This window comes from Barbus barbus, assembly GCF_936440315.1.
Source record: "Barbus barbus genome assembly, chromosome: 33".
NCBI lineage: Eukaryota > Metazoa > Chordata > Actinopteri > Cypriniformes > Cyprinidae > Barbus > Barbus barbus.
In genome coordinates, this window is record NC_136761.1 from 11,013,838 (window position 1) to 11,038,874 (window position 25,037).

Here is a 25,037-nt window from a genome sequence, read left to right on the forward strand (position 1 = left end):
TATCACATCCCTAGAGAAGCCTTTGATTTCTGCTCCAACAATGACTAACATTTGGCTTTTGAAAACAAGTGCATAACACCATGTTCATGAGTTATCGCAATCTATTATTACATTATTCTGCAAAACAGGTTGTACTTTAACTGTGGAAATTACTTGTGACCGAAGGAGGTTTGTGTAAAAGACATTATGCCAGAAGTACATTTCTTACAGATGAGTAGAAATGTTGTGAACCAGAGGAAAGCATCCACTGTCAACTAAACACAGACCCTTCGAACAGCCTGTTCAGCCAAAAGACACAAACGGAGAGTCTTTAAAAATACAGAGAGCTGAAATGTTGTACATTACTCTCTTTAAATGACTGTGTTCGAGGTTTGGATAACATTTGCTTACACTTAACTAAGTGCTGCATCCACTTTGTTTTTAAGGCTGCAGGGATCTGCTGCCCATGAATCTGACAAATTTGATGAAAAATATGATGTAATGTCACAAACATATGGTGTAAACGGAGCTTCAAATTCACAAAATGTATGGAAATTAAAGAAAGATCCACAAATAAATGTTTAAAAAATTCAAAACTCAAAAGAATAAAATGACATTTCGATGTGAGCACTATGTAATGGAAAATAATGAATAGTAAAGCAAAGCTGACTTGATTTGAGTGTAATTTGCAATAATGACTGGCTGACTGTATTGCATGTCTACTTAAATCAATAAAGGACATGAAATATTGATACGAGTTAAAATTATTTAAATATGAAAATAGAGTGTGTATACGAGACAAACGAAACAAAATCTGTAGGAAATGATACACTAACTAAATTATACACATCCATTATTATATAAAAACGTTTAACAGAAAGCTGAGATTGACCAATTAAAATGAAATATCTTCAAATCATTATGAAGTAAACTTCAAATGTAGTTGGTACAGGTTACTACAGTGCTAAAAACAACAACAGCACACGAACATTTGGATTTAATTTATGTTTAATGATTAATGTAAACATTCCAAACTGAAAATCCTACAAACCATTTGACATTTAGAAGAAATGACAATGATATAAATACTCCACTCTGCATTATAAAGCTGTTAGATGACAGAGAGAGAAAGAAACAGCCTGACAGTGAATCGCCATACAAGGATCGGAAACGGGCTCAGGTTGATCTGAGTCATACCACACACACACACACACACTCTCTCTCTCTCTCCCTCTCTCACAGTAGTGCACAAAGGCAAGTCTTCAAGAAGTGTCTGTCAATAAATAAGGCTATTCACAAAATTCAAGTCTCATAAAACAGGGGCTAACACCTCCTCTACGCAAACAAAAATATATTACATTGGTATTTTTTATAAACGGCTCCAACACTCAAAACTATAAGACATCAATATGCACAATAAGGCATTGCCTTTCAGCTGACGAGAACAATCATGAAAGAAAAAAAAAAAAAAAACTTCAATGTCATGTGAGCAGAGGACACCATTGACATGGACATTATGATTAAAGAGTGAAATTCCTTCAGCGTGGAGACCTGAGAACATGCACTGATGCTGCTGCTCTGAAATGGGAGTTATATTAAAATAACTAGTGAAAATGATTTGATGCATTAAAAATGTGTTGCAAAGCATGCAGAGTAAAAACCTATGGGAGGTATCAGGTGTGTATGAGTACTATGGCTCGATGTCATCATCTTCCTCCTCCTGGGGTGTGGCTTCTTTGCGTGGGAGGGGCATTGCATCAGTTCCCAGAAGCCCCCTACGCAGGATGTATGGACAACCCAGCCCACTGGGAATGTCAGCAAATCCTTCAAGAGATAAAAAGCATTAAAATAAAAAATTAGCTGAAAATTGACTCGCCATCAGGCCATCCAAGATGTACTGGTGTTTGTTTCTTCATCTGATCATCAGATTTGGGGAAAGTTAGCATTACACTTGATCATCTGTTCTGATAAAGAAACTCATCTCAGACAAGTTTTCATTTTGAAGAATGTTTAGTTTTTAATATAGGATCTAACCTTTCATGACAACCTCTGGCAGGCCATACGGTTCGTATTCGGTCTCGTCGTAAGCGGCAGACATGCGGCTGCGGTTTTTCCGGATGCGTTCAGCGAGGTGAGCTGGGTCATTCATGGGGAACACACTTGATACCAGCAGTTGGTTTGTAACAGACTGTGGGGTCAGAGAGAGGGGCGGCGAGTCTGCAGGCTCTTTATCACCTTTATCTTCCACCGTCTCCAGCTGTTCTCCATCTGTTTGGGTGCAGGCGTGGACGGGTGGCTGTTTGTCCCCTAAAATCAGCTCTTGGCTCTCCTCTGTCTGAGTGCATACACTCTTCACCTCTGTTCTGACTTTGCCCATTTTACACTGAGCAGATTCATTCTTGATTGGCTTTTCCACATGTTTGTTCTGTTTATCTGTTGTTTCTCCATAACAATGTCCGTATTTATCCAAATCAACTGTTTCCATAGTTTCAATCTCATTATGCCCAAGGCATAACACACCAAAATTTTGGGAGTCTGCAGTCCCGTAGGACTCTGTGATTGGATTTGAGTTGATTACCTCGGTCTGATATTTGGTTGACATGGAAACACTGATTAAGGCATCTTCCTGGCTGTTCGCACTAGCATCTGCTGCTTTGGTCTGATCCTTGGGAGATACTGAGGCAACTGTCTGAGAATCTGAATTACTGTAATCTGTAATCTGAATTACTGGTTTGGTCTGTGGAGGTGACGGCTTGTCTTTAGTGTTACTACTCATTATATCTGAGACACAGACAGGAAGACTTTTGTTGTTGACCGAGCTGCTTTCACATTTGTGTTGAGCATGTTCTTTGGTCATTACATTCTCATTTCCAGTCATAAAATCCTGAAAACAATTAAATGAATAGGTCAGTGATCATTTGAATTGCATTTTATTGCAGACAAAAAGAAAGGTCTGTGATCATTTACCAAATTTCAAATGCTTATGACTATTATGGCTGCACAATTTGGGGGGATTTTAATTTCATTTCATAATATCGCGACATCAATACTAATATTTATGAATAATATTTATATTTCTAAATTTGCAAATGTTAAGCCATCAATCTTATATTTTTTTTGTCTGAGAGCTCTTATGGTTTTAGTTTGATTAATCATACAGCCTTAAACTATCTTTATTCAGTCTATATTCAAAAAAAGATTTTTCAGCAGAATGTTCATGCAGTCATTTTCGATAAAATAAAAATGAATGAGTTAATGCACTTTTGTTGTCACTTTCCCCAATCACACTCATTGTACAAAAAAAGAATTCTAAGAATTTAAACAAAATACAAAATTTTAGCGCACGATCACAAATTTCATTCGTGGAAACCTATTCTTTAAAAGTACAATTCAACACTTTCAACAGTTCAACGTTTTTCCATATGTAAATAAATAATAAAATAAATTATGAAATGTTATTTACCTTATCAGGTCCTTGAGATTCTCTCACATTATGTGTCATTTGAGTTTCAGGTGACACAGGGTCCCCCAAGTTGGTTTGGTCATTTGTGTCGGCTAATCCGGATCGATTTGTCACATCTTTGACAGTGCACTGGTGCATCTTGGTTCTACAGCAGACAGAGCACAGACTGAAGGGTCTTGCATTAAGGGTCCTACATAAACATCGCTCAATTCACTGAACCTGTGTTTACCTTCCCCATCTCAGGACCAACATACACATATTTCACGTTAAGTACCTCACACTGCCTTTAAATTTACTATGAACAAAAGCTGTTTACATTACTATGTAGCTTATCGCATATTTATCTTCAACAAATGCCAGTCAAAGGATGTTACCTTGTCATTTGGGACTGCGTGTGCAGCTTTCTGGTACTGCAGGGGAGGTACATATTGAACTCTTTTAGCACGATGGCGGGCGAGTTGTTGCCCACGGTTTCTTCTGAGGGCTTCCAGAGTTCTAGTTCTTCAGCTTGTGTCCTGTTCTGCTCCGAGAGTTGTTGGATTTGCTCTAATAATGCCTGGATCTGGAGGACACAGAGAATATGAATCAAAAATAACAAAATGAACATGACCTAAATGTACTGTACATACATGTAAATAGAGGAGTTTTCCCAATTAGGTCTGACATACTGTGATATTACAGTACTTCATCTGCTGTTTATCAAGCCATATTTCTGCGCTCATTGAAAATGCTGCATGAAGTATCAAAATCAAAACCAATCAGAACATACTTTGTTTAATATGCGGTTGTGCGATTTTAGAATAATGAGATTTCACTGTGGGATGAGATACACAGCACACCACAAAAAAAAAAAAAAAGAAATGTCTTATTGTATTCGTAGCGGATTAGGACAAGATCACAGATTAACATGGAAGGGATTTATCACTTTTTGCTTTGTCTCATTGCACCCTATTTAGGAACTTTTGACTGGATGAAAGCACATCTGAATGTGAACTTGCAGTCAGTATTAAAAAAGGGGTGGGGTTTAAACAAAATAACTGGAGAAGTTTTGGCATATAGAGAGAGAATCCTGTCATTTCAAGATTGAGGTCAAATGTAAAAAAAAAAAAAAAAAAAAAAAAATGAAACCCGTTCATAACATCAAGTTGGATTTAAAAAACTGATAGGGTGTATTTCCAATTCATGCCAACAAAACATTTCCATTTTAATAAAACTTACCTGCTCCTGAGGAGACTGAACCTCTGCTTTGGAGTTTGCATGAAGAACAATCAGCTCCTCCTGTCCTAATGGAAAGCCACTTTGTAACCCTTCCTTTGTGCTTGACAATTCTTCATTTTCAGTGTTCACTAAAAGTAAGGCACCATCTTGTTTAGCACAAGGGTCTTCATCCAAATGTTTCAGTTTCAATTTCAACTCTTCATTTTCTTGTTTAACATTCAGAAGCTCCTCCTTTATCACATCTCCTTGTAGAGCAAGCTCTGAATTCTGAGCCTTCAACACATTCAGCTCAAGCTGAGAATCCTGTAATTCCTTTGTTACACGTTCTAGCTCTTTGATATCACCTGTGGAAGGTTCTGGAACGTGATTTTGGAAGTTAAGAACATCCAGCTGTTCATTTTGCAATAGAGTACTTGTTTTCTCATCAGTTAACTCAGAAAGTCTGGGTGCTTCTGAATCAGCACTAGAATTCAGAGCATTTCCACAATGTGCATCTAAAGTGAGACATAATTCATGTGGCTTGGAAGCTTCAGTCGCTTGTAGCTTATCAGATATCTTACTAGTGTTGGCTTGGTCAATGTTTTGACTAACAGGTAGTTGTACAGTAGGCCATGAGACCTTTTCCTTCAGAACCGGTTGTGAATCATCACTAAACATTTCATGGTCGCTTATGCTTGTATTGCTGAAGACCGAATCACAGCTTAGGTCTCTTGAGATCTCTGAAGCCAGTTCAGGAAGCGTAGAGACCTCATTGGGGGCAATGGTCATCCTAGTGTGTTTTTCTTCAAGAAGACAGATTTTCTCTTGACATTTTTGCAATTCCTTGCTCTGCTTCTTGAGGGCGCACTCTTTATCGTGCATCTCTTTCAGCAGGTTCTCAATGTGCTTGCTCTGGCTTTCAAAAGCTTGGGTAAGGTTCTTGGTCTGAGTGGTCACTTCCTTCTGTAGGTCCTCCAGCTTTCCTTGAGCTAGTTTGGCCTTATCTGACTCTCGGTCTCGCGCTGCCCTCAGGCGCTCGAGCTCTAAAACTAAAATGGTAGTGCTGTCCAAATCTGAGGCATCTTTGCTCAATGCTTGAGTCCTGCCTATCTCTGCAGCAGAGGTTCTGTCCTCTGTTGGTTTAGTTTGTGCTCCAAGATCCATAATCAGCTCCATTGTTCTGATTTCTTTGCAGACCATTGTGTTCTGAAGGTTCACAGAATCACAGATGGACTCTTGATTGTCAGGAGAAGGAACCAAGTCTTTGTTTTCTGTAACAGCAGGTTTCTTATTAGTGTTTGGATGGTGTTCTAGTTGTAAATATGTGAGGGGAAGATTGTCTTTTGATATCTTCTCTTCCACACTCCTAGATTTTCGAAGATTGTCCAGCTCTTCTTGAAGCTGTGCAATCTTTAGTCCTTCCAATTCCTCTTTTCTGATCCGTTTCCCTTCCTCTTCTCTCTCCCTCTCTCTTTCCTCCCGTTCCTGTGAAAGCTTGAGCTGAAGGTCTTGCAAGTCCTTTTTCAGTTTTGCCATTTCTTCCTCCATGCAAGTCTCCTTTTGCTCCATCTCAGCCAAGACTTTCTTCAGCTGGGTACCTTCTTCCTGGTCTCTCTCTATATCTTTTAGCTTCTTCTCAGTTTCTCGTTCTAACGCATCAAGAGTTTCTCTGAGTTGTGCGCTCTCTTTTTTCTCTTGCTCCAGCTGGGCTTCCAGTTTTGTCACGCTGTCTTTGAGTTCAAGAGCTTTGGCACGTTGCTGCTCGGTCTGTGTCGAGTGTTTCCGGCTCAACTGTTTCAGTTTGGTCCTAGACTCAGTTTCAGCTCTTCTCTGGGTTTCGAGGTCTTCAAGTCGGTTCTGAAGCTCATATTTCACATCTTTAAGTTCATCACGAAGTTCTGCGTTCTCCTTCTTCAGATCTTTTAGAGGTGCAGAGTCACATTTTTCTGTTTTGCCTGATGTGTCATCTATCTGTAGGCTACAAGAGATGGCCGATTCACTTTTAGGCACTGCGTCGCTGGTTGACTCAGACGTGAGCGAGTCTGTGTCCACATCTTCAATACCAGTGTCTTGTTCCGTCACTGAGGTCTCTACATCAGTCTCACTCAGTCTCAGAGAGTCACTTGGATGTATTTGGATTCCTCTTCCTTTAAATTTCTGTGATTCCTCAGACTCAAATTTTCCAATGTGCTCTGAGTCGATGCCCTCGCCTGGCTCTCTGCCGGAGGGGTACTTCATTCTCTCCTCTTCTCTTGTTCGACCTGTTTTACGGGCTTTCTTTCCCTGAGAGGAGTTGCTGTAGGGAGGAGAGCGGTCATGATGAAGGGAAACGGAGGGAGAGAAGCAGTCTCCTGCAGAGCTTAAGTGAGGAGCGGCCACAGCTGGAGGAGGAGCAGCCAGTTGAGCTACAGGAAAAAGAATCAAGAAAATTTTAAAAATGAGCAAAATATACGGTAAACATTGGCAATTATTTGGCAAAAAGCTAAGTTTTATATACATTTTATGTCATATAAATTATCATTTAATATTAATATAATTAAAAGCTCTGGAATTTGTTACTTCAAGTCAGAGTAATAAGTTTAATATTATGACACTCAAGAACAGCAGTAATATTCAACTAATAACACATTTTATTCAGGTTTCTAAAATGTATAGTCTTATAAACCATAAATGTAAATGATAAAGAATGGGAGGATTTGGGGGTCCACTGCTTTGACTGGCTTGTCTAACCCACCACAGGCTTTTTGTAATGCACAGTGATTTTTGAAGGTGTACTGTCAAGGTTTGGTCAGAAGAGGGAGACAAACACAAGGGATCTGTGTAACAGGGCAGGGCAGTTCTCTGTGTGGACTCACCCTGCAGTTCTTTAATGAGCCTGAGGGCCTCAGCAAGCTCTTCAGTCAAACGCTTTACTTCTTCCTGTAGAGCTTTCTCCTGTTTCTTCATCTGCCCCAGAGACACAGTGAGACTCTCACAATCCCTCAGCGCCTCCTACAGTACAAGATGAGAAGCGCACATATAGCACAACAGGCTTGTCAAATGAGATTAATGATTAAAAGACACGAGACAGCCATAAAACTATATTATACAACTGTGTTGTTATAGCGAACAGAATTTTAACAGTGAACAGTAAAGCAACCATAATCCTCAAAGTGTTTAGGGTGAGGCATGCTGGAAAAAGACACACCTAAATATACAAAATGAAAGCATTCAAACAGACAAAGAGGTTATCCAACTGCAATCCTGATCTGCATATAACATTACACTGCTTTTAAACATCATAAATCTTTTGGTGATTATAATACATGACTCTCATATTGTACACATGCTGTCTAAAAATAAAGCGCTTAAACCCAAGCCCCGGCGTGAAACAGAAGCCATAAGGAGATAATGGTGCTATATCTGAGACTGTACTCTGCTGAGTCAGTAACGGCATTGTTGCACTAGGAGCTTCATCTGTGTGTGTGTGTGTGTGAGCGTCTCTTTAACTGGGTCTCTCTGATCAGTTGGTGTGCGTTTCTGATCTAGCTATGCACTACTGTTCAAATGTCTGGGGCCAGTAAGATTTTTTTTTTTTAAAAGGAATTAATACTTTTATTCAGCAAGGACATGTTAATCAAAAGCAACAGTAAAAACTTTTACATTATTACAAAGATTTGTGTCACATAAATCATAACTGAAGACAGCCCTGCCTTATCTACCAGACATTGTGATGAGTGACTCGAACTGGTCTTTGTGTTGTTGTTATTGAACAGCAGTTCTTGTCTCTCTTGTTGAGGTAACTTAACACACATATTATATTTTGATGAAAGTGAAAAAAAAAAAAATGGCAAGGTACAGATTGATTAAATAACGTGTCAGATTGGTGAAAAGTCAGAGCATCTCTGTCCCATCATTCTTAATAAATTAATCTATTTACTTGACCTTAAAAAGTTCCAACTTAGAAACAATATCACAATTTCTAAGCACACAAAATTGCTGAAAAATAGCCAAAGTTAACCAAATCCAAATATCTAATTTGACCTTCTCAGAAAGAAAAATATTTAATAAAGAAATTAAATGTTTTTATATTTTACAGTAAAAAGTATGATTATTAAATATTTTATGAAAATCAAGGCTGCATTTACATCATTAAAAACAGTAATATTGTGAAATATTATTACACAAAGATTTTATTTTTTTTAATATATTTTAAAATGTAATTTATTCCTGTGATGCAAAGCTGAATTTTTTACATCATTACTCCAATCTTCAGTGTCACATGATCCTTCAAAGATCATTCTAAACAGTTTTGTTGATTAATATTTTTCTTGAACAAACAGTGATACATTTTTTCAGGATTCCCTGAACAGATTCAAAAGAACTGCATCCGTTTAAAAACAGAAGCTTTTTTTAACATTATAAATGTCTTTAATCTGATCAAATAAATGCATCCTTGCTTAGTACAAGTACTAATTTCTTTAAAAAAAAAAAAAAAACACTCACTGACTCACTACATCTCACTGACTCCAAACTTCTGAATGGTAGTACAACTAAATCTGCTGACGTGTTGACTCTGACTCTGTCAGGTCAGTGTGATATGCATGTTGTTATACCGTGAGTTTGGCCTCGGTCTGTGTCTCTCTCTTCTGACTCTCTTTCAGGTCAGACTCTGTGTTCTTCAATTTTCCTCTCACATCCTCTAGATCTCTCTCCAAACTCTGCTTCTGCAAACACACCTGAGAGAACGACAAACAATCAGCAGAAGGATTAGAGCGTGTGCCAAGAGAATGAGCACGGATCTTCATGCCGTGTTTGTGGCAGACTAAGTACGTGTCACTTATTTTCATGCAGGATGCCACGTACACCAATGTTATCGTAACCATGTCAAACAAATGATGAGATTTATTTATGGAATGTAAAATGAAAAATGTCCCTTTCACGTTTCTTGCAGTTTAACCAGATGATGTACAAACCATGCAACATTTACAGAACTGAATCCAAACGCTTATTCATGTAAATTTGACATTCATGCAAAGCACACATTTGAAATGTTTATGCTCACTTTGTTTTTATTTCTCTCTATAAAAATAGAGAGAATGTGTAATTATGTAAAACATCCAAGTATGGCTGTAAGTAGTGTAATACAACCTGTAACTTTCAGAATTTCAAAACGGCACATTCCATGACCTCAATTCAGGTCATGGTATCAGTTGAGTGTCCCATCAGCATAGGAACACCATTACTGATCGCTGTATTTACAGACATGCTTACATCACGTGTCTCTTAACACACAGGAAATAAGCAATATAACAGAATGATTAATTTTACACAAGTAACAAAACAGGGCTCAAACAAGACTTGTTTTATCTTGGTGAGATATGAGTGAACTTATGGGATGAGAGGGATTTTTTTTTACAACAAACACACACACTAAACCCCTGGGCCATCTCCATATCTTCTTCCTGTACTCAAGTCTCTGGAGAATAGAAGGCATTTCTAAAAAAACATGCTATGAGTTTAAAACATACATCACACTGAGATTACAACACTGACCTTCGCTCTAGTGTCCTCTGAGGAGGAAAAACAGAAAGAGAAAAAAAGGAATAGAACTGTGTGAGAAAACATGAGCAGTGGGAGAATGAGAGAAAGAGAGAAAGAGGGGTGACATTAGTGCATTGACCAGCGGACACCCGTTCTGGAGCTCCCATGAGACGAAGAACGAGAGCCAGAGAGAAATAAAGAGACTGAGAAAAAGGACAGAAGCTACAGTTTAATATAGAGTAGAGGTTAGATTTCTGGAAACATCTAGTTTCTGCAAATTACAAACAAAAAGTAGCTGAATGAACCAAAGCTATTTAAGGAAATAGGAGAAGCGAGTAGAGATAAGTGGTGCTTGTCTAAACACTCATCATTACATTGCCCTGTGTTCCAATTGGTTACTGGAGCACTGCTATGTGGTTTCTAGAGCCCAAAGTATACTGCGTACACTAGAGTATGCATACGTTACATGAGGGGGGTTAAAAGATACACGCATCTAATTTTAACAACATTTTTATTGATCTTATGGAAAGAAACAATATATATGCAATTTCAATCTCTGCCACCAGGAGGCGCTTTCAGAGTGGGAGAAATGGAGGTTTCCGCAGTAACGGCTGTACACAAAGCAGAGCTCAGCTGACAAATGCTGCTTTATCAGGCATTACATGCAAGATTAAATGAAAATGACGTCAAAAATATTCTGAAGACAGTCATTCTTCTTCTTCAAAAAAAAGTGTTATAAAAACACCCGTGCCACATTTTGATTTTGAAACGTGCAGTGCTCATGTTTATTCAACTAAATCAAAGCCTTTTGGAAAATCTATTTGTGTTAGTCAGTTTTGATATTGTGGCGGGCCACCACAAATAAATCTATGTATGGGATACAGTGTCTATTTTATTACAAAACGCAAACAATACATTTTGCATGGGGCACATGTGAACTGTTTTTCTTTACTATTGATTACAGCATGAAATAAATATGAATGAACATCAGAAGATTTCTTGAAAGATCAGTGTTTGAACCTGTGCAAAGATGTCAATAAATACAGTTTGCTACGCCTATATCTTAAGTCATCCATTGGAATGCCACTCTCTCGTGAATGCGCAACAACAGTTAGCAGGGGCTAGAGATTACGTTTATAAAGTTTTAAATAAGGCTATATTTCTAACACAAGTGCATCGCTTTGCTTTAGAAGGTTAACCCCCCAGAGCTGTGTGGAGCACTTTTTATGATGGATGGATGCACTTTTTTGGACTTCAAAATCTTGACCCCCATTCACTGCCATTATAAAGCTGAAAGAAGAAAGTCATATACACCTAGGATGGCTTGAGGGTGAGTAAATCATGAAGTTATTCAAATTTTTGGGTGAACTATCCCTTTAAACGTTTATCAGTGTGTTGTTAAGCAGTCACAAGGGTATTCACAGGGTGATTGCTAAAGCACTACCCTCGTTAAAAGGTGGATCTACATTGTTGTTAGGACTTTGCTCTGGTTTTGTAGGGGTTTCCTACTAGATCAAGGCTTGCCTAGATATGTGTCAGACCCCCTCTATGAAGTGGAATTTTGAGCTGGTTTTTATTACCAGAGCAAACACAAAGTATTAGCAACAGCATAACTTCTAAATAACTTAAACTCACTACAAAGCTACACTATTTATATAAAGGCTGAGCAACGCCTACACTATTCTAGTCAATTCAGCAGGGTCGCTACATCTAGTTACTCCTCAGCCATGGTACCTTGTCGTACTGAGCCTGCAGTGTGTTGTGAAGTGTTCTGGCCTGCTGGATCTCCTGGTTGAGTCTGTTGCTCTCCTGCTGATGTTGTCTCTCCAGAGCCTGTCTCTCTCTCTGCAGCTCCAATAGCTCCTACACAACACAAATCTCCAGTCACCATGGGACTTAAATGCACAATTTTCTGTACATCTGCACTGAAATATCATACATTGTGAAAAGAGCTATTATTAAAGAAACAAAATCAATTCCAAAACAGGAACCTTACAACTCATAGCTAAAATTAAAAGACCGATGAGGCTGTGTATTTAGCAGCAGGGCGGTGCAGTGTCCGTGTTCTCCGTCTCACCCTCTGATGTTCTCGCTCCATGTCTTTCCTGCGCTGCTCTGCGTGGCAGCGGCTGGTTTCAGCATTCTGCCTTTGACACTTCAGTTCCTCCTGAAGGTGCTTCACTTTCTGCTCAGAAGCTTGGGCCTACAGACACACAGAGACATGTTATAAACATTTAATATTCAGTACAGACAGTAATTTTTAACAAAAATAAATTCTTAATAAATTACCCGGTCATTCTCTTGTGTGATGCGGGTCTGTGCACGGGTCAGTTGGTCTTGCGTGCGCGTCAGGCTCTGTTCTTTGGTGCTGATCTCTCTGTTAGCCTGAGCCAGCTGAGACTCCATGTCCCTCAAGCGCTCAGACTCCAGCTGTGCCTCGCGCTGTAGATCTGATACACGCACACGCAGCTCTGAGAGAGACAGACAGTCACTAAATTATTTATATTATCATACTGACTGATATTTTTGGCTCTTCTGAAATAAGAGTTTGTATTTTGAATTAAAATAGTAATCTCAAATTAATTAAAATATAAACATTATTTTCAGGACAATTCAGCATTTATTTCCCTTCAAATTCTAATTCCTTACAATGAAAATATTTTTTTTGTTGTTAAAATATTCCCTAAAAATGGTTTTGCTTCATTGTCTTCATTTGAAATATAATTTAGCATCTTTTTTTTGGTCATTTTGCTACCATTGTAGCAAAAACAGCCTGTTTAGTTCTAAGGGTCAAAGAGATGCATGAAATAGTCTGTTAAACAATAACTTTCAGTGAAAACCTTGGCTAATTTAGAATATTTAAGAAATGAAATGTTTCAAAAGTGTTGGATACGACCCCTTTAAAACCCTTCTGAATCACCTGCCACGGCGACAGTTTATTACAGCCTCTCTTGAGGAATTTACATTCCAAAAAAGTTTACATTCTGGATCCAGAGGCCATTGGAAGGGAAGTGTTTATTGGGAAGAATCAGTGATAGTGTGTTGTAGAGCTGCACAGCTGTCTGTGGAGATGACCAACCCTGATGACTCACCAACACAAAGAGACAAGACAATGGAGAACATTCATACCACACACACACACACAGTGTAACACTGATCTCTCTTGCTCAACATACACACACCCACTCTCTCACTAAACAACCTCACAAATGTGTCCCATTCCGGCAACAGATAAGACCAGCATGTGTCAGTGTACAATTCCCTCCTCTCATTTTATTCATTTTACACTGCAAAAAAGATCAGTACCACAAATTGGCTAATATTAGCATTTACGCCAAGTTCTTTTTTTATAAGAAATGAATATTTTTTAAGCAAAGATGCATTACATTCAAAAGTAACAGTAAACAGTAATAAATGCTGTTCTTTTTTAATTTCTAATCAAAGAAAAAATAAAAATGTTAAGCAGCACAACTGTTTTCTACATTGAATATATTGCAATAATATTTCATAAAATGAAACTTGGTTTTTGACCAAGTAATGCATCTGTAGATGGGTTACATTTGCACCTCCTGTACTAGGAAATACAGTGGTGTTAAAGTGTTGGCCCCTTCCTGATTTTATTTTTTTGCATGTTTGTAACGCTTTGAGGTTTCAGATCATCGAACAAATTTAAATATTAATCAAAGATAACACAAGTAAATAACATGCAGTTTTTGAATGAAGTTTTTTTATTATGAAGGGAAAACAAAATCCAAACCCACATGGCCATGAGTGAAAAAGTGCTTGCCCCCTAAACCTAATAACTGGTTGGGCCACCCTTAGCAGCAACAACTGCAATCAAGCGTTTGCGATAACTTGCAACGAGTCTGTTACAGCTGTGCCACAGCATCTCAATAGGATTCAGGTCAGGACTTTGACTAGGCCACTCCAGTCTTCATTTTGTTTTTCTTCAGCCATTCAAAGGTGGATTTGCTGGTATGTTTTGGATCATTGTCCTGCTGCAGAAACCAAGTTCGCTTCAGCTTGAGGTCACAAACAGATGGCTGAACATTGTCCTTCAGGATTTTTTGGTAGACAGCTGAATTCATGGTTCCATTTATCACAGCAAGTCTTCCAGGTCCTGAAGCAGCAAAACAGCCCCAGACCATCACACTACCACCACCATATTTTACTGTTGGTATGATGTTCTTTTTCTGAAATGCTGTGTTACTTTTACTCCAGATGTAATGGGACACACACCTTCCAAAAAGTTCAACTTTTGTCTCGTCAGTCGACAGAGTATTTTCCCAAAAGTCTTGGGGAACATCAAGATGTTTTCTGGCAAAACTGAGACGAGCCTTTATGTTCTTTTTGCTCAGCAGCGGCTTTCGTCTTGGAACTCTGCCATGCAGGCCATTTTTGCCCAGTCTCTTTCTTATGGTGGAGTCATGAACACGGACCTTAACTGAGGCAAGTGAGGCCTGCAGTTCTTTAGATGTTGTTGTGGGGTCTTTTGTGACCTCTTGGATGAGTCGTCGCTGCGCTATTGGGGTAATTTTGGTCGGCCAGCCACTCCTGGGAAGGTTCACCACTGTTCCATGTTTTCGCCATTTGTGGATAATGGCTCTCACTGTGGTTCGCTGGAGTCCCAAAGCTTTAGAAATGGCTTTATAACCTTTTCCAGACTGATAGATCTCAATTAGTTTCTTTCTCATTTGTTCCTGTATTTCTTTGGATCTCAACATGATGTGTAGCTTTTGAGGATCTTTTGGTCTACTTCACTTTGTCAGGCAGGTCCTATTTAAGTGATTTCTTGATTGCGAACAGTTGTGGCAGTAATCAGGCCTGGGTGTGGCTAGAGAAACTGAACTCAGGTGTGATAAACAACAGTTATGTTTTAACGGGGTGGGGCAAACACTTTCACACAGGGCCATGTGGGTTTGGATTTTGTTTTCCCTTCATAAAAAAACCCTTCATTTAAAAACTGCATGTTGTGTTCACTTGTGTTATCTTTGATTATTAATATTCAAATCTGTTTGATGATCTGAAACATTAAAGTGTGACAAACATGCAAAAAAAAAAAAAATCAGGAAGGGGGGGGGGGCCAACACTTTTTCACACCACTGTATTGGAAACCTGACTACTTCACTCACTAATAATCAGGATGCTTATGTAAATCCATCTGACATTCAGTTAATAAACATGATACTCTCCCTTGGTTAATGTGCAAACAGAGCTGCACAAAATAAATAAAACTACACTGTATTTCCTTAAACTACCTTAACCAGGCACATTCTTATGGCAAACTAATGCAACCAATTTATTTCCAACAGTCTGAAACTACGACTGCTGTAAAAATCTCCTTAAACATGCAAATACTACACAAATCTGCTCATGCCACTGACGAGGTTGATCTCATTGGCTGCCATGCAAACACATTGTAAATAGTGACTTCGGACTACATTACAGAGCAGACAAGCAAATGTCCTGGATTCAAGCAGCCCAGGAAGAGAGATGTAACTCAATCTGTAGTTCAGTATTTGAGAAATAAAGAGCATTGTCTGGGGTGGTTGCAAAAAGATTCCCCGTTTCATTTTACGGATTTAAATTCAGCTTTTCGGTGCAAAACCTCTGAAACCCCAATAGTGTGTGGAGAAGTTTACCATCTATCTCTTTCCTCAAGGCTTCCTCCATCCCTGAGTCACTGTTCTTGATTATGACATCACTGGATGAAACCGAGGAAGCTGGTCGTCCTTTGGGAGTGGACCACAAATCCTCACGTTCCCATGGAAACAAAGAGGAAGGGGTGGACGGTTCCGATTGGCGGATGCTGCACTGAAGGGGTGGGGATTTATGAGGTTGCTGTGGAAACGGAGAGGAAGCCCCTCCCACTGAGGGCTTGGGGACATCTCCAAACTGCAGGTGCTGCTACAACAGACAGAACACCGTCAGGAAGTATATTCATAAACAGCGTTTCTTAAGGGAAAGGGGAAAGGGAAGTGGTGTGTGGCCAAGTATGGTGACCCATACTTGGAATTTGTGCTCTGCATTTAACCCATCCAAGTGTACACACAGTAGTGAACATACACCTGGAGCAGTGGGCAGCCAATGCTGCGGCGCCCGGGGAGCAGTTGGGGGTTTGGTGCCTTGCTCAAGGGTCTCACCTCAGTCGTGGTATTGAGGGTGGAGAGAGTGTTGGTTATTCACTCCCCCCACCTACAATCCCTACTGGACCTGAGACTCGAACCCACAACCTTCAGGTTACAAGTCCAACTCTCTATCCATTAGGCCATGACTACCCCAATAAGAGAATAAGAGGTTAAGAAGTTGCTCTTAAAAGTATACATGACTTACTCTGGCCTGTTGTGTTTTGGTTTCACTCTCTGCTCTGAAACCACCTGCAGAGTTAGAAAACAACAGCAAAAGAATAAAGACGAATAGATCTTTCTAGATACAAAGCATACAAAAGTTAAAATCAGAGCATACAAAGTTCAAATCAGAGAGAAACAATGCCATCACACATTGTACCATGCAACCAGTCCTTAGTGACCTTCAGAAAAATAAAACACTCCTTCCCCTACTTAATCAGGGGATACATTTTGCAATGTTTGAAGTAGAGCCAGAGACAGAAAAGTGAAAAACAAAAGCAATGAGCGTGAGGTGCGCTACCGTTGTTGTCCCAGGGAGAGCTCATATTCCAACAAGGTGTGGAAAACAACATGGACTCCCCAGAGCCATTTCCCTTCTGCAGCTTTTCCAGCTCCGCCTCGAGCCTACAGGCAGAGAAAGAATAGAAATGGTGCTTGTTATAGGATGAGACAGAAAACAGAGTAATGGGGCAAAAAGGTTTCTCAAAAACAAATTTAAATTCAGTTTGGTGCTACTAGCAGTACAGAAATCACTACAGCACCTTAGGCTCCACCAGGGTTATTTTGGTATTATGTGTATAGCATTATTGTATTTATTAATATTTTGAATTAGCTTTTATTTTCAGTTCTCATTTTAACATTTTAGTTTAAGCAACATTGTGATGTGCTTTTGCCATCTTTATGAGATTTTCTTGGGGGGGGGGGGGGTACTTTTAGTACATCAAATTAAACATTTTATTTCACTTAGTTTAAGACAACATTTCTAATTTGTGTTTAATTATTTCAAGTATTTTAATTAGTTCTGTCAAATGATTAATCATGACTATTCGCATGCAAAATAAAAGTTTGTTTACATAATGTGTGTACATATTAAATATTTATATATGATATCATTTATATGAATATGAATATATACATTTAAACGTAAATATTTTCAAAATATATGCTGTATGCGTGTCTCTTTATATACATAAACATACACAGTGCACACACATATGTAAACAAACACTTAATTTGGATGCAATTAATTATGATTAATCGTTTGACCACTAATTTTAATATTTCTGTTTTTTTAAGTTTGTAATGTTATGTTTTCATCTAATTTTTTAATTTCAGCTTCATTACAATTAAAGAAAACATTTTTCTTGTTTGTTTTAGTTAATTGGAATTGTTCACCCAAAAATGAAAATTCTCTCATCATTTACTCACCCTCATGTCATTGAAAAAAAGATGAACGAAACGATTTCTGGTCCCAATTGACTTCCATAATAGGGAAAAAAATACTATGGAGGTCAATGGGGACCATCAAATTGATTACCAGCATTCTTCAAAATATCTTCTTTATGTTCAACATAAGAAAGAAACTCATACAGGTTAGGAAGGACATAAGTAAATGAGTAAATGACAAATTTTGAACCTCTTTAACTGCTAAAAACACAGTATTAGGCTTAAATAACAAATGCATTTAAATGTTATCTCTTTAGAAAACAGCAGTAACCAGAACGTAATAAAAATACAGGAAATTTCCACTTTAAAGGGATACTCCACCCAAAAATGAAAATGAATTTTAATTTTTTTTTATGTAAAGTATTTTTTTTAAGGGATGTTCGTATTGACAGCAATATGCAGCAACAAAGCAACCAAAACGTCATTCATTTTTAATGAGAGTGGGTGATGAGGCAAACCAAACACCAGAGACCCTTGGCTGTGCAACACCATTCAGCAGAGTTAAATTTTATGCAAATACACAGTCACATCGTGCACCTTCATTGGTTGTTGCTGCCACATAATCCACTTCCTAATACAGTTAAATGTGAGTGTGCGTGACGTGAACGTGCGATGCTCAGCAACTTCTCTGATTGGTGGATCTCTCTTTAGGATAGTGGGTTTCCCATTGATTTCCATTGGGGTTTTTTTTTTTTTGTCCATACATGTCAATGAAAACCAAATCTGTTACCCACATTCTTTAAAATATCTTCTTTTGTACTCAGCAGAATAAAGAAATGCATACAGGTTATAACAACATAAGGGTGAGTAATTGATGACAGAACTTTTGATGACACTTTCATGTGGGGTCCGCAAGCAATTTGGGGTTATAGAAGGATATAAAAGGTTAGTTTTAACATTCCTTCATTTTTGAATATAGACACATAAATACAGTAGTGATGCAAGGATAAATGTAAGAATAAAATGACATTTCAACTGCTAATCGTTGTCACATGATTTGGTTCAGTTTGGTATGTAAACAAACAGGATGATTTGTGTGTGCATGTCTCACCGTTTGATCTCCTGTGTGAGGTTGTGTGTCAGATTTTTGGTAGATTCGAGTTGTCCTTCCAGCGAGTGCACCTGACCTGTTTTGACCTGCAGGTCGTGAGACAGACGCTCTCTGGCCCGCACCTCCACCTGCGTCACTTCACGCACTCCTCCCAGCTCCCTCTGAACCGCGGCCAGCTCCACACGCACCTCCTCATACTGACAGAGAGGAAGATGCTACATAACACATCCCGCACTGTTTGTGCTACAGCTGTGCTGGAACTCTTAGCCAACTTTCCATTTGGTGTCCTTCCAGGCAGCTTTTCTGCATTGCTAGAGTGCCTCTGTTAACCCCATAAAAAGCCTTCTGTCTCATATTTGATACATGAATTGCTAAAGCCTCTAAATTATCAATATTATAAAAACTCTGGTCAGAAATCTGTTGCACACTATCTACTACATGCCTTCTGTTGTTTGATTGACAGTTCATATTTTTTTAGCAAGCAAAAGGCATTTTAGTATATTTGTAAAAACATGCACATTCAGGTCATGGTTCATGACAAGTAAACAAGAATATTTTTTTATATTTTCAGTAATATTTCAAAATGAACACTTACTGGACTGAAACAACTTTACTTGATTATTCATACATTTTTTTTTTTTAGAAAAATTATGTTTAAATGTGAATATCAGACATTATCCATTAAGGCTTCTGAGGAAAGTTTATTTGTTCATCTTTCAAACAACACTGAAAGTACAGAGTTTTTTGTTGCATAGAGTGTATTGGACAAAGGCCAAATGGTCTAAAATCAACCCTGGTTGTGATCCATCAAGTCAACAAGCTCCAGCTACGCTTTATCATAGTTTTTGGCTTTGCCCAGCATTGACCTCTTAGTGGGCATCAATTTTTAAAGTCAATTTCCAAATGTTTTATCTCCGATATTGAAAAATATCAACCCCACAAATGTTTTCTTGTCACCCTCACAATCAAAAGCGCTCACCTTCTGCTTGATAATTGCTAAAAGGCTTATATTACTGAACTGGAAAAATCCATCCCCACCCAGCTACTTGACATGACCTGATGCAGCTTATTCAAATAGAAAAGATCAAATTTACAATACTCGATAATACAGAAAAATGTCACACTACTTGGCAACCCTTCTTAAATGAAGAGGTAAGAAAATAAGAAAACCCCTCCCTCTATACCTGGCCTTTATGGTTTCATGCCCCTGATTTACTAATAAATGGAAAGCACAGAGAAAAAAAATACATATTGTTGGAAGTTTATGTACTTAGGTGCAAGCCGTTTCTACGGTGGCCGAGAGAGCTCAACGTGCTGCAACTTCAGAAAACACATGCAAATAGACAAAACACCAGCAAATCAAGAAAACATCATCATTTTGACAACACATGCGCTGCAAATGCTCACAACACATGCAAATTAATAAACGCTGCAAATGCTCACAACATATGCAAATTGAGAAACGCTGCAAATCCTCACAACACATGCAAATTGAGAAACACTGCAAATCCTCACAACACATGCAAATGTCCTTTCTTTCATTAGCCTACTAAAAGAGCCTGAATAAATTTTTAAATATTATTCTTACTGACATTTTTATTTTGACCTGGTTTTAACAATTAATGAAGCATTGCAAATTTATTTTAATTAACCTTGAAATTATATTTAGTTGAGGATAAGTTAGCCATCTTACATAATAACGTTAATCGTGTTATTTGTCATTATTAATCTAATAATATCCAAAAGACAAAGAAATCATGCAATCAGGGTGTTAAAATAAACAACAACAACAAAAAAACACTCACCTTTCAGTTCACCAACAACTCAACCAATAGCCACTGCACAATAAGCAAATCCCAGCTGGTCCTTTTTTTGGGTCCCCTTGAAACATTTCCATTGTGGTCCATGCAGCACGTTTTTGTGAGGATTTGCAGCGTTTCTTAATTTGCATGTGTTGTGAGGATTTGCAGTGTTTCTCAATTTGCATGTGTTGTGAGGATTTGCAGCGTTTCTTAATTTGCATGTATTGTGAGGATTTGCAGCGTTTCTCAATTTGCATGTGTTGTGAGCATTTGCAGCGTTTCTCAATTTGCATGTGTTGTGAGCATTTGCAGCGTTTCTCAATTTGCATGTGTTGTGAGCATTTGCAGCGTTTCTCAATTTGCATGTGTTGTGAGGATTTGCAGCGTTTCTCAATTTGCATGTGTTGTGAGCATTTGCAGCGTTTCTCAATTTGCATGTGTTGTGAGGATTTGCAGCGTTTCTTAATTTGCATGTGTTGTGAGGATTTGCAGCGTTTCTCAATTTGCATGTGTTGTGAGGATTTGCAGCGTTTCTCATTTGCAGCGCATGTGTTGTCAAAATGATGAAGATGTTTTCTTGATTTGCTGGTGTTTTGTCTATTTGCATGTGTTTTCTGAAGTTGCAGCGCGTTGAGCTCTCACGGCCACCGTACGTTTCTCCCTTTTTTTTCTTCCTCAGAATTGTTCCAACTACTGCATTTTATGTATATATTCATATTTACTTTTTTTTATTTTTTTAAAATTAAAACTAAATTTATTTTAGTTTTTTGTACTGTTCTTGGTGCTAGCATTACTATTTGTAGGCTATTTTGTGTTTGACTCAGAGAGTAAGGAAGTTTTTTACCGATTTAATTTTGATCTGTTAAACTACTGTTCTAATTTTCTTTTTCATTTTTGTATCTCTCTGATCGAACAGCATCAATAAAAACTACAGAACTTTAATTATGCAACTAAGAAATTAAATAGCATCTCACTAATACATTTTTTGGGAAATACAGAATTACTGTTATAAACAAATAATTGATTTACATTAGAATTTCATCTTACTTTCTGGCCATAAAAAATACCAGCAACTGAACTGAATTGCATATCTTTGTTCAGTTTGGGCAAAACTTGTTTTTTATTTTTCAAGCTCCATATTCTCAATTAATATAAATTATGAAGGCCTAATGTATCAAATACCATGCTCAAAAAAGGTTCAATAAACTGATCAATAAAAAAAAATTTAAAAATGAAAAAATTATTTTCTATGTCAGGCTTTACAATGTTAAAATGCTCATGTACATATCTCTCAACTAAACCCCCATAACTCACCTTCTGCTTCTGTTTGTGCAGAGCTGCTTCCGAATTGTCCAGCTGCAGTTGCCTCTGCTGCTTTTCCTTGTTCAGTTTCTCATTCTGAGCCTGAAGCTGCTGAACCTTCTGTAGGACGTGACCCGTCAGACCCACGGCCCAGTCGTCCCCGGCCCAGCTCATCGCCACAGGTGCGTACAGACTGATGCTTCAGAAAGCTCGGCTGCTCATCTTCCAGTGCTGAGACAGAAGAGATACAGAAAAATCTTGAAATGTTGTTCACGAGGATCTTGTGTGCTGCTTCAGGGGATACACTCTCAGCTGCCTGTACTGGTTTCAGACCAAAAATATCAGTTCACATACTTTTAGCATTCACTAATGACAAAAAGGAAAATTAATCCTTGTGTCCGCAGTTTTATATAAAGGAAAACCACAGCGATGGCGAGGGTGTGTGTGTTTGTCAGAGTGTTCATGGAAACGCTCTTAAGAGACTTTTGCTGCCAAAACACCACAAGTTAAACTGAAAACAGAAGATTCTGTGATTGTTTACTCATCCAAACCTGTATGGCATGTTATTTTCTTTGTAACACAAAAAAAATACTGACAATTGTGCTGGTTGTTTTTATCCATGGAATTACAAAGGACAGGGACTGCCAGTTAAACTCAAAAACCAGATTAGTCCGATTCATGAATGAATCATTCAGACCGCCTTTTGTGTAACAGATCAATAAATTCAATTAAATTATTGGACTCAAAAGAACAATTAATTCACAGAATGAACACACGAAGTTGAGCGAAGCCAGATGTCAAGATTTTTTTTGTGCATAATGAGTTATTTCGGTTTGTTTTGTGAACAGTATTTTCATAAGGCGTCAGAAGATTTGGATTATGACGCTTGAGCGCTCGTATGCACCACTTTTATGATACTTGTTGATTTTATTTACTTATTTATTGGCAATTTTACAGCTTGACGGGTCCAATTCTTATTCACCATCATTATAACTGGATATATTTCATTTAAACACACACAGCCTATATACATGCATTGAATTAGTCCATGTTTGTTGTACTAATGAGGTAAATAAAGACTTTTTTATTTTTTGGGTGAACTATTCTCTGAAGGGAACTTCACTAAAGCAAAGGTTTGGAAAGTCCCAGAGACACACACATAGTGAAAGTGTCTATTTACATTAACTCTCAGTCTCTTGTGTTTAGTTTCTCTTCCCAGTCACTGACAGTGAGAACTGGATTGTCAAGGAAAATCCGGCCCATGAATCTGTGAACTGTTAACATCCTGGTCAGATCTCTCCATGCACCTTCATTTCCATAACAAAGCATCAAAGACGGTGCTTTCAAATACAGCTGACGCCAGGCTGTGGCTACCGAGATGATTATAACGTTACACGTTAAACAACACTCTTGCCTTACGTTTACAGTCTGCATCCACTGTATTTTTATGAAAATAAAACCTCAGCGAATTTATGAATCATACTATGGCGAATCCTGGCTCATGAATATCAATTAAGCTTTGTGAATGAAGACTAAGTTATACTTAATATTCATGAGCAAACCCTTCGCCATAGTAGGATTTGCTGGCGGGTTTTGAGCAAACTAGAACCTGAAGACTTTCAGAAGTGCAATAAAAACGGTTTATTTATTGAGAAAGACAAACGCAGAGCAAAATACTGTCAGATAAAACGAAATGCTACAGCGAAATCAAACAATGTGGCATCACTTACCGGGAGCTCGTTAACGTGGCTGTTAATAAAGTAGAGCCGATATGTATATCTGTTACATGTGAGGAGTCTGGTCGTTTAACGTTTTTCCAGATTGTCGTTATTTTTAACAGTTAAAACTGAGCGCACGCGGTCGCTGTATCTCGTGCCCCTCGCAGAACCGCCGAGCTTGATTTCACTAGAGGCGTGCGTGGGGTCCGTGACGTTCATAAAGAGGCGGGGCCTTGAGAGGTAACCAAGTGCAGTGGCACCCGCAGGTCACTTTATTTATTTTTTTATTTTTTAAAGCATTTTTACACAGGATTTCGTCGATTTAATATATACATCAAATAAAATAATAAAAAATTATATAAAAAATATATAATTTTATAATATTTAAAAAAAAATACTCGAGTAAACAAAATCATTAAACACTCTATTTCATACTGTTTTATATCACATTATTTAACATTCACGTTATTTACAAAGAAGGATTTCCAGGTCTGAAAGGAAAAATCATGGAGATTTGTTAAAATGTTTGTTAATCACAAACTCCCTGAAAGGTTTTTTAATAGAAATAGGTTAGAATTTAGCTGGTTCCTAGCTAACAGGGAACTGTGGCTCTCAAAAGTTATGACCAAACATTCCTCCAGTAACATTAATACAACGTTCAGTCCAAGTTATCTGGTCTTTATTAACGTTCTTAAGACTTTAGCAAACAATAAAAATTAAATACGTTATAGAATGTTTTTCTAAAACAATTAAGATGGGCCGTCTAACTTTAGTTTATTAGTTTCAGATGGTTCAGAGAACTAGATGGTTCAGAGAACATTCAAAACTAATATTCCCATAATGTTTGCATTTATAAAATGGAACATTCCCTTAATGTTGTCTCTAACATTCACATAAACAAGGGGGAAAAAAATATTTTAAACATTTAAAAAGGTGGACGTTCACAGAACATTCAGAAATAACATTTTCATAACTTTCAAAACGTTCCTAGAGTATATTTTTTGTTAACTGGGTTAGGCCTATAAGGAGTGGGAACCCTGAGTTTACTATGGGTTTAGTTTCTCTGTAAACACAGACATCTACAGATATTTCGTCAAAAATATAAAAATGTACCATTTATGATTTACCATGATATGATTTCTTATGGATATTTATGGCTACTTTAGTATTGTATTTAATGGTAATTTCATACAGTTACCTGCCATTATTGTTAAGATTAAGAATAGATTTCAGCTAATTGATTCGGTTGTATTTTCCATAATAGGCATCACAAATTCTAGTGTGCAAATATATTAAAAAAAGATAAATATTAAATCACTGCGTTTTAGTCAAAATTATGAAGGTTAAAACAAATATAAGAAAAAAAACCATGCAAAAATTAAGTAGAGAAACAAGATGCACCAAGTACATCAGTCATGCATTATGTAA

At 37.8% G+C, this 25,037-nt stretch overlaps 1 protein-coding gene across 2 annotated transcripts; it reads right to left on the reverse strand.

The window, feature by feature from the left end:
* Window positions 1-971: 971 nt before the first annotated feature.
* On the reverse strand, window positions 972-23,810 carry LOC306853690 (uncharacterized protein). Of its 2 annotated transcripts, none has more exons than XM_079391282.1 (16): window positions 23,622-23,810; window positions 21,904-22,122; window positions 18,788-18,984; window positions 16,811-16,914; window positions 16,496-16,539; window positions 15,805-16,066; window positions 12,452-12,633; window positions 12,240-12,365; window positions 11,897-12,025; window positions 9,235-9,357; window positions 7,495-7,630; window positions 4,661-7,044; window positions 3,817-4,004; window positions 3,443-3,587; window positions 2,014-2,863; window positions 972-1,803 (listed from the first exon to the last, which is right to left on the reverse strand). In XM_079391282.1, the coding sequence occupies exons 2-16, from the start codon at window positions 22,063-22,065 to the stop codon at window positions 1,670-1,672; spliced, it is 5,166 nt and encodes a 1,721-aa protein (XP_079247408.1). In that variant the 5' UTR covers window positions 22,066-22,122; window positions 23,622-23,810; the 3' UTR covers window positions 972-1,669. The 2 variants fall into 2 exon arrangements, with proteins under 2 accessions (XP_079247408.1, XP_079247407.1); XM_079391281.1 differs by having other exon boundaries at window positions 15,805-16,069.
* Between the last annotated feature and the right edge of the window lie 1,227 nt (window positions 23,811-25,037).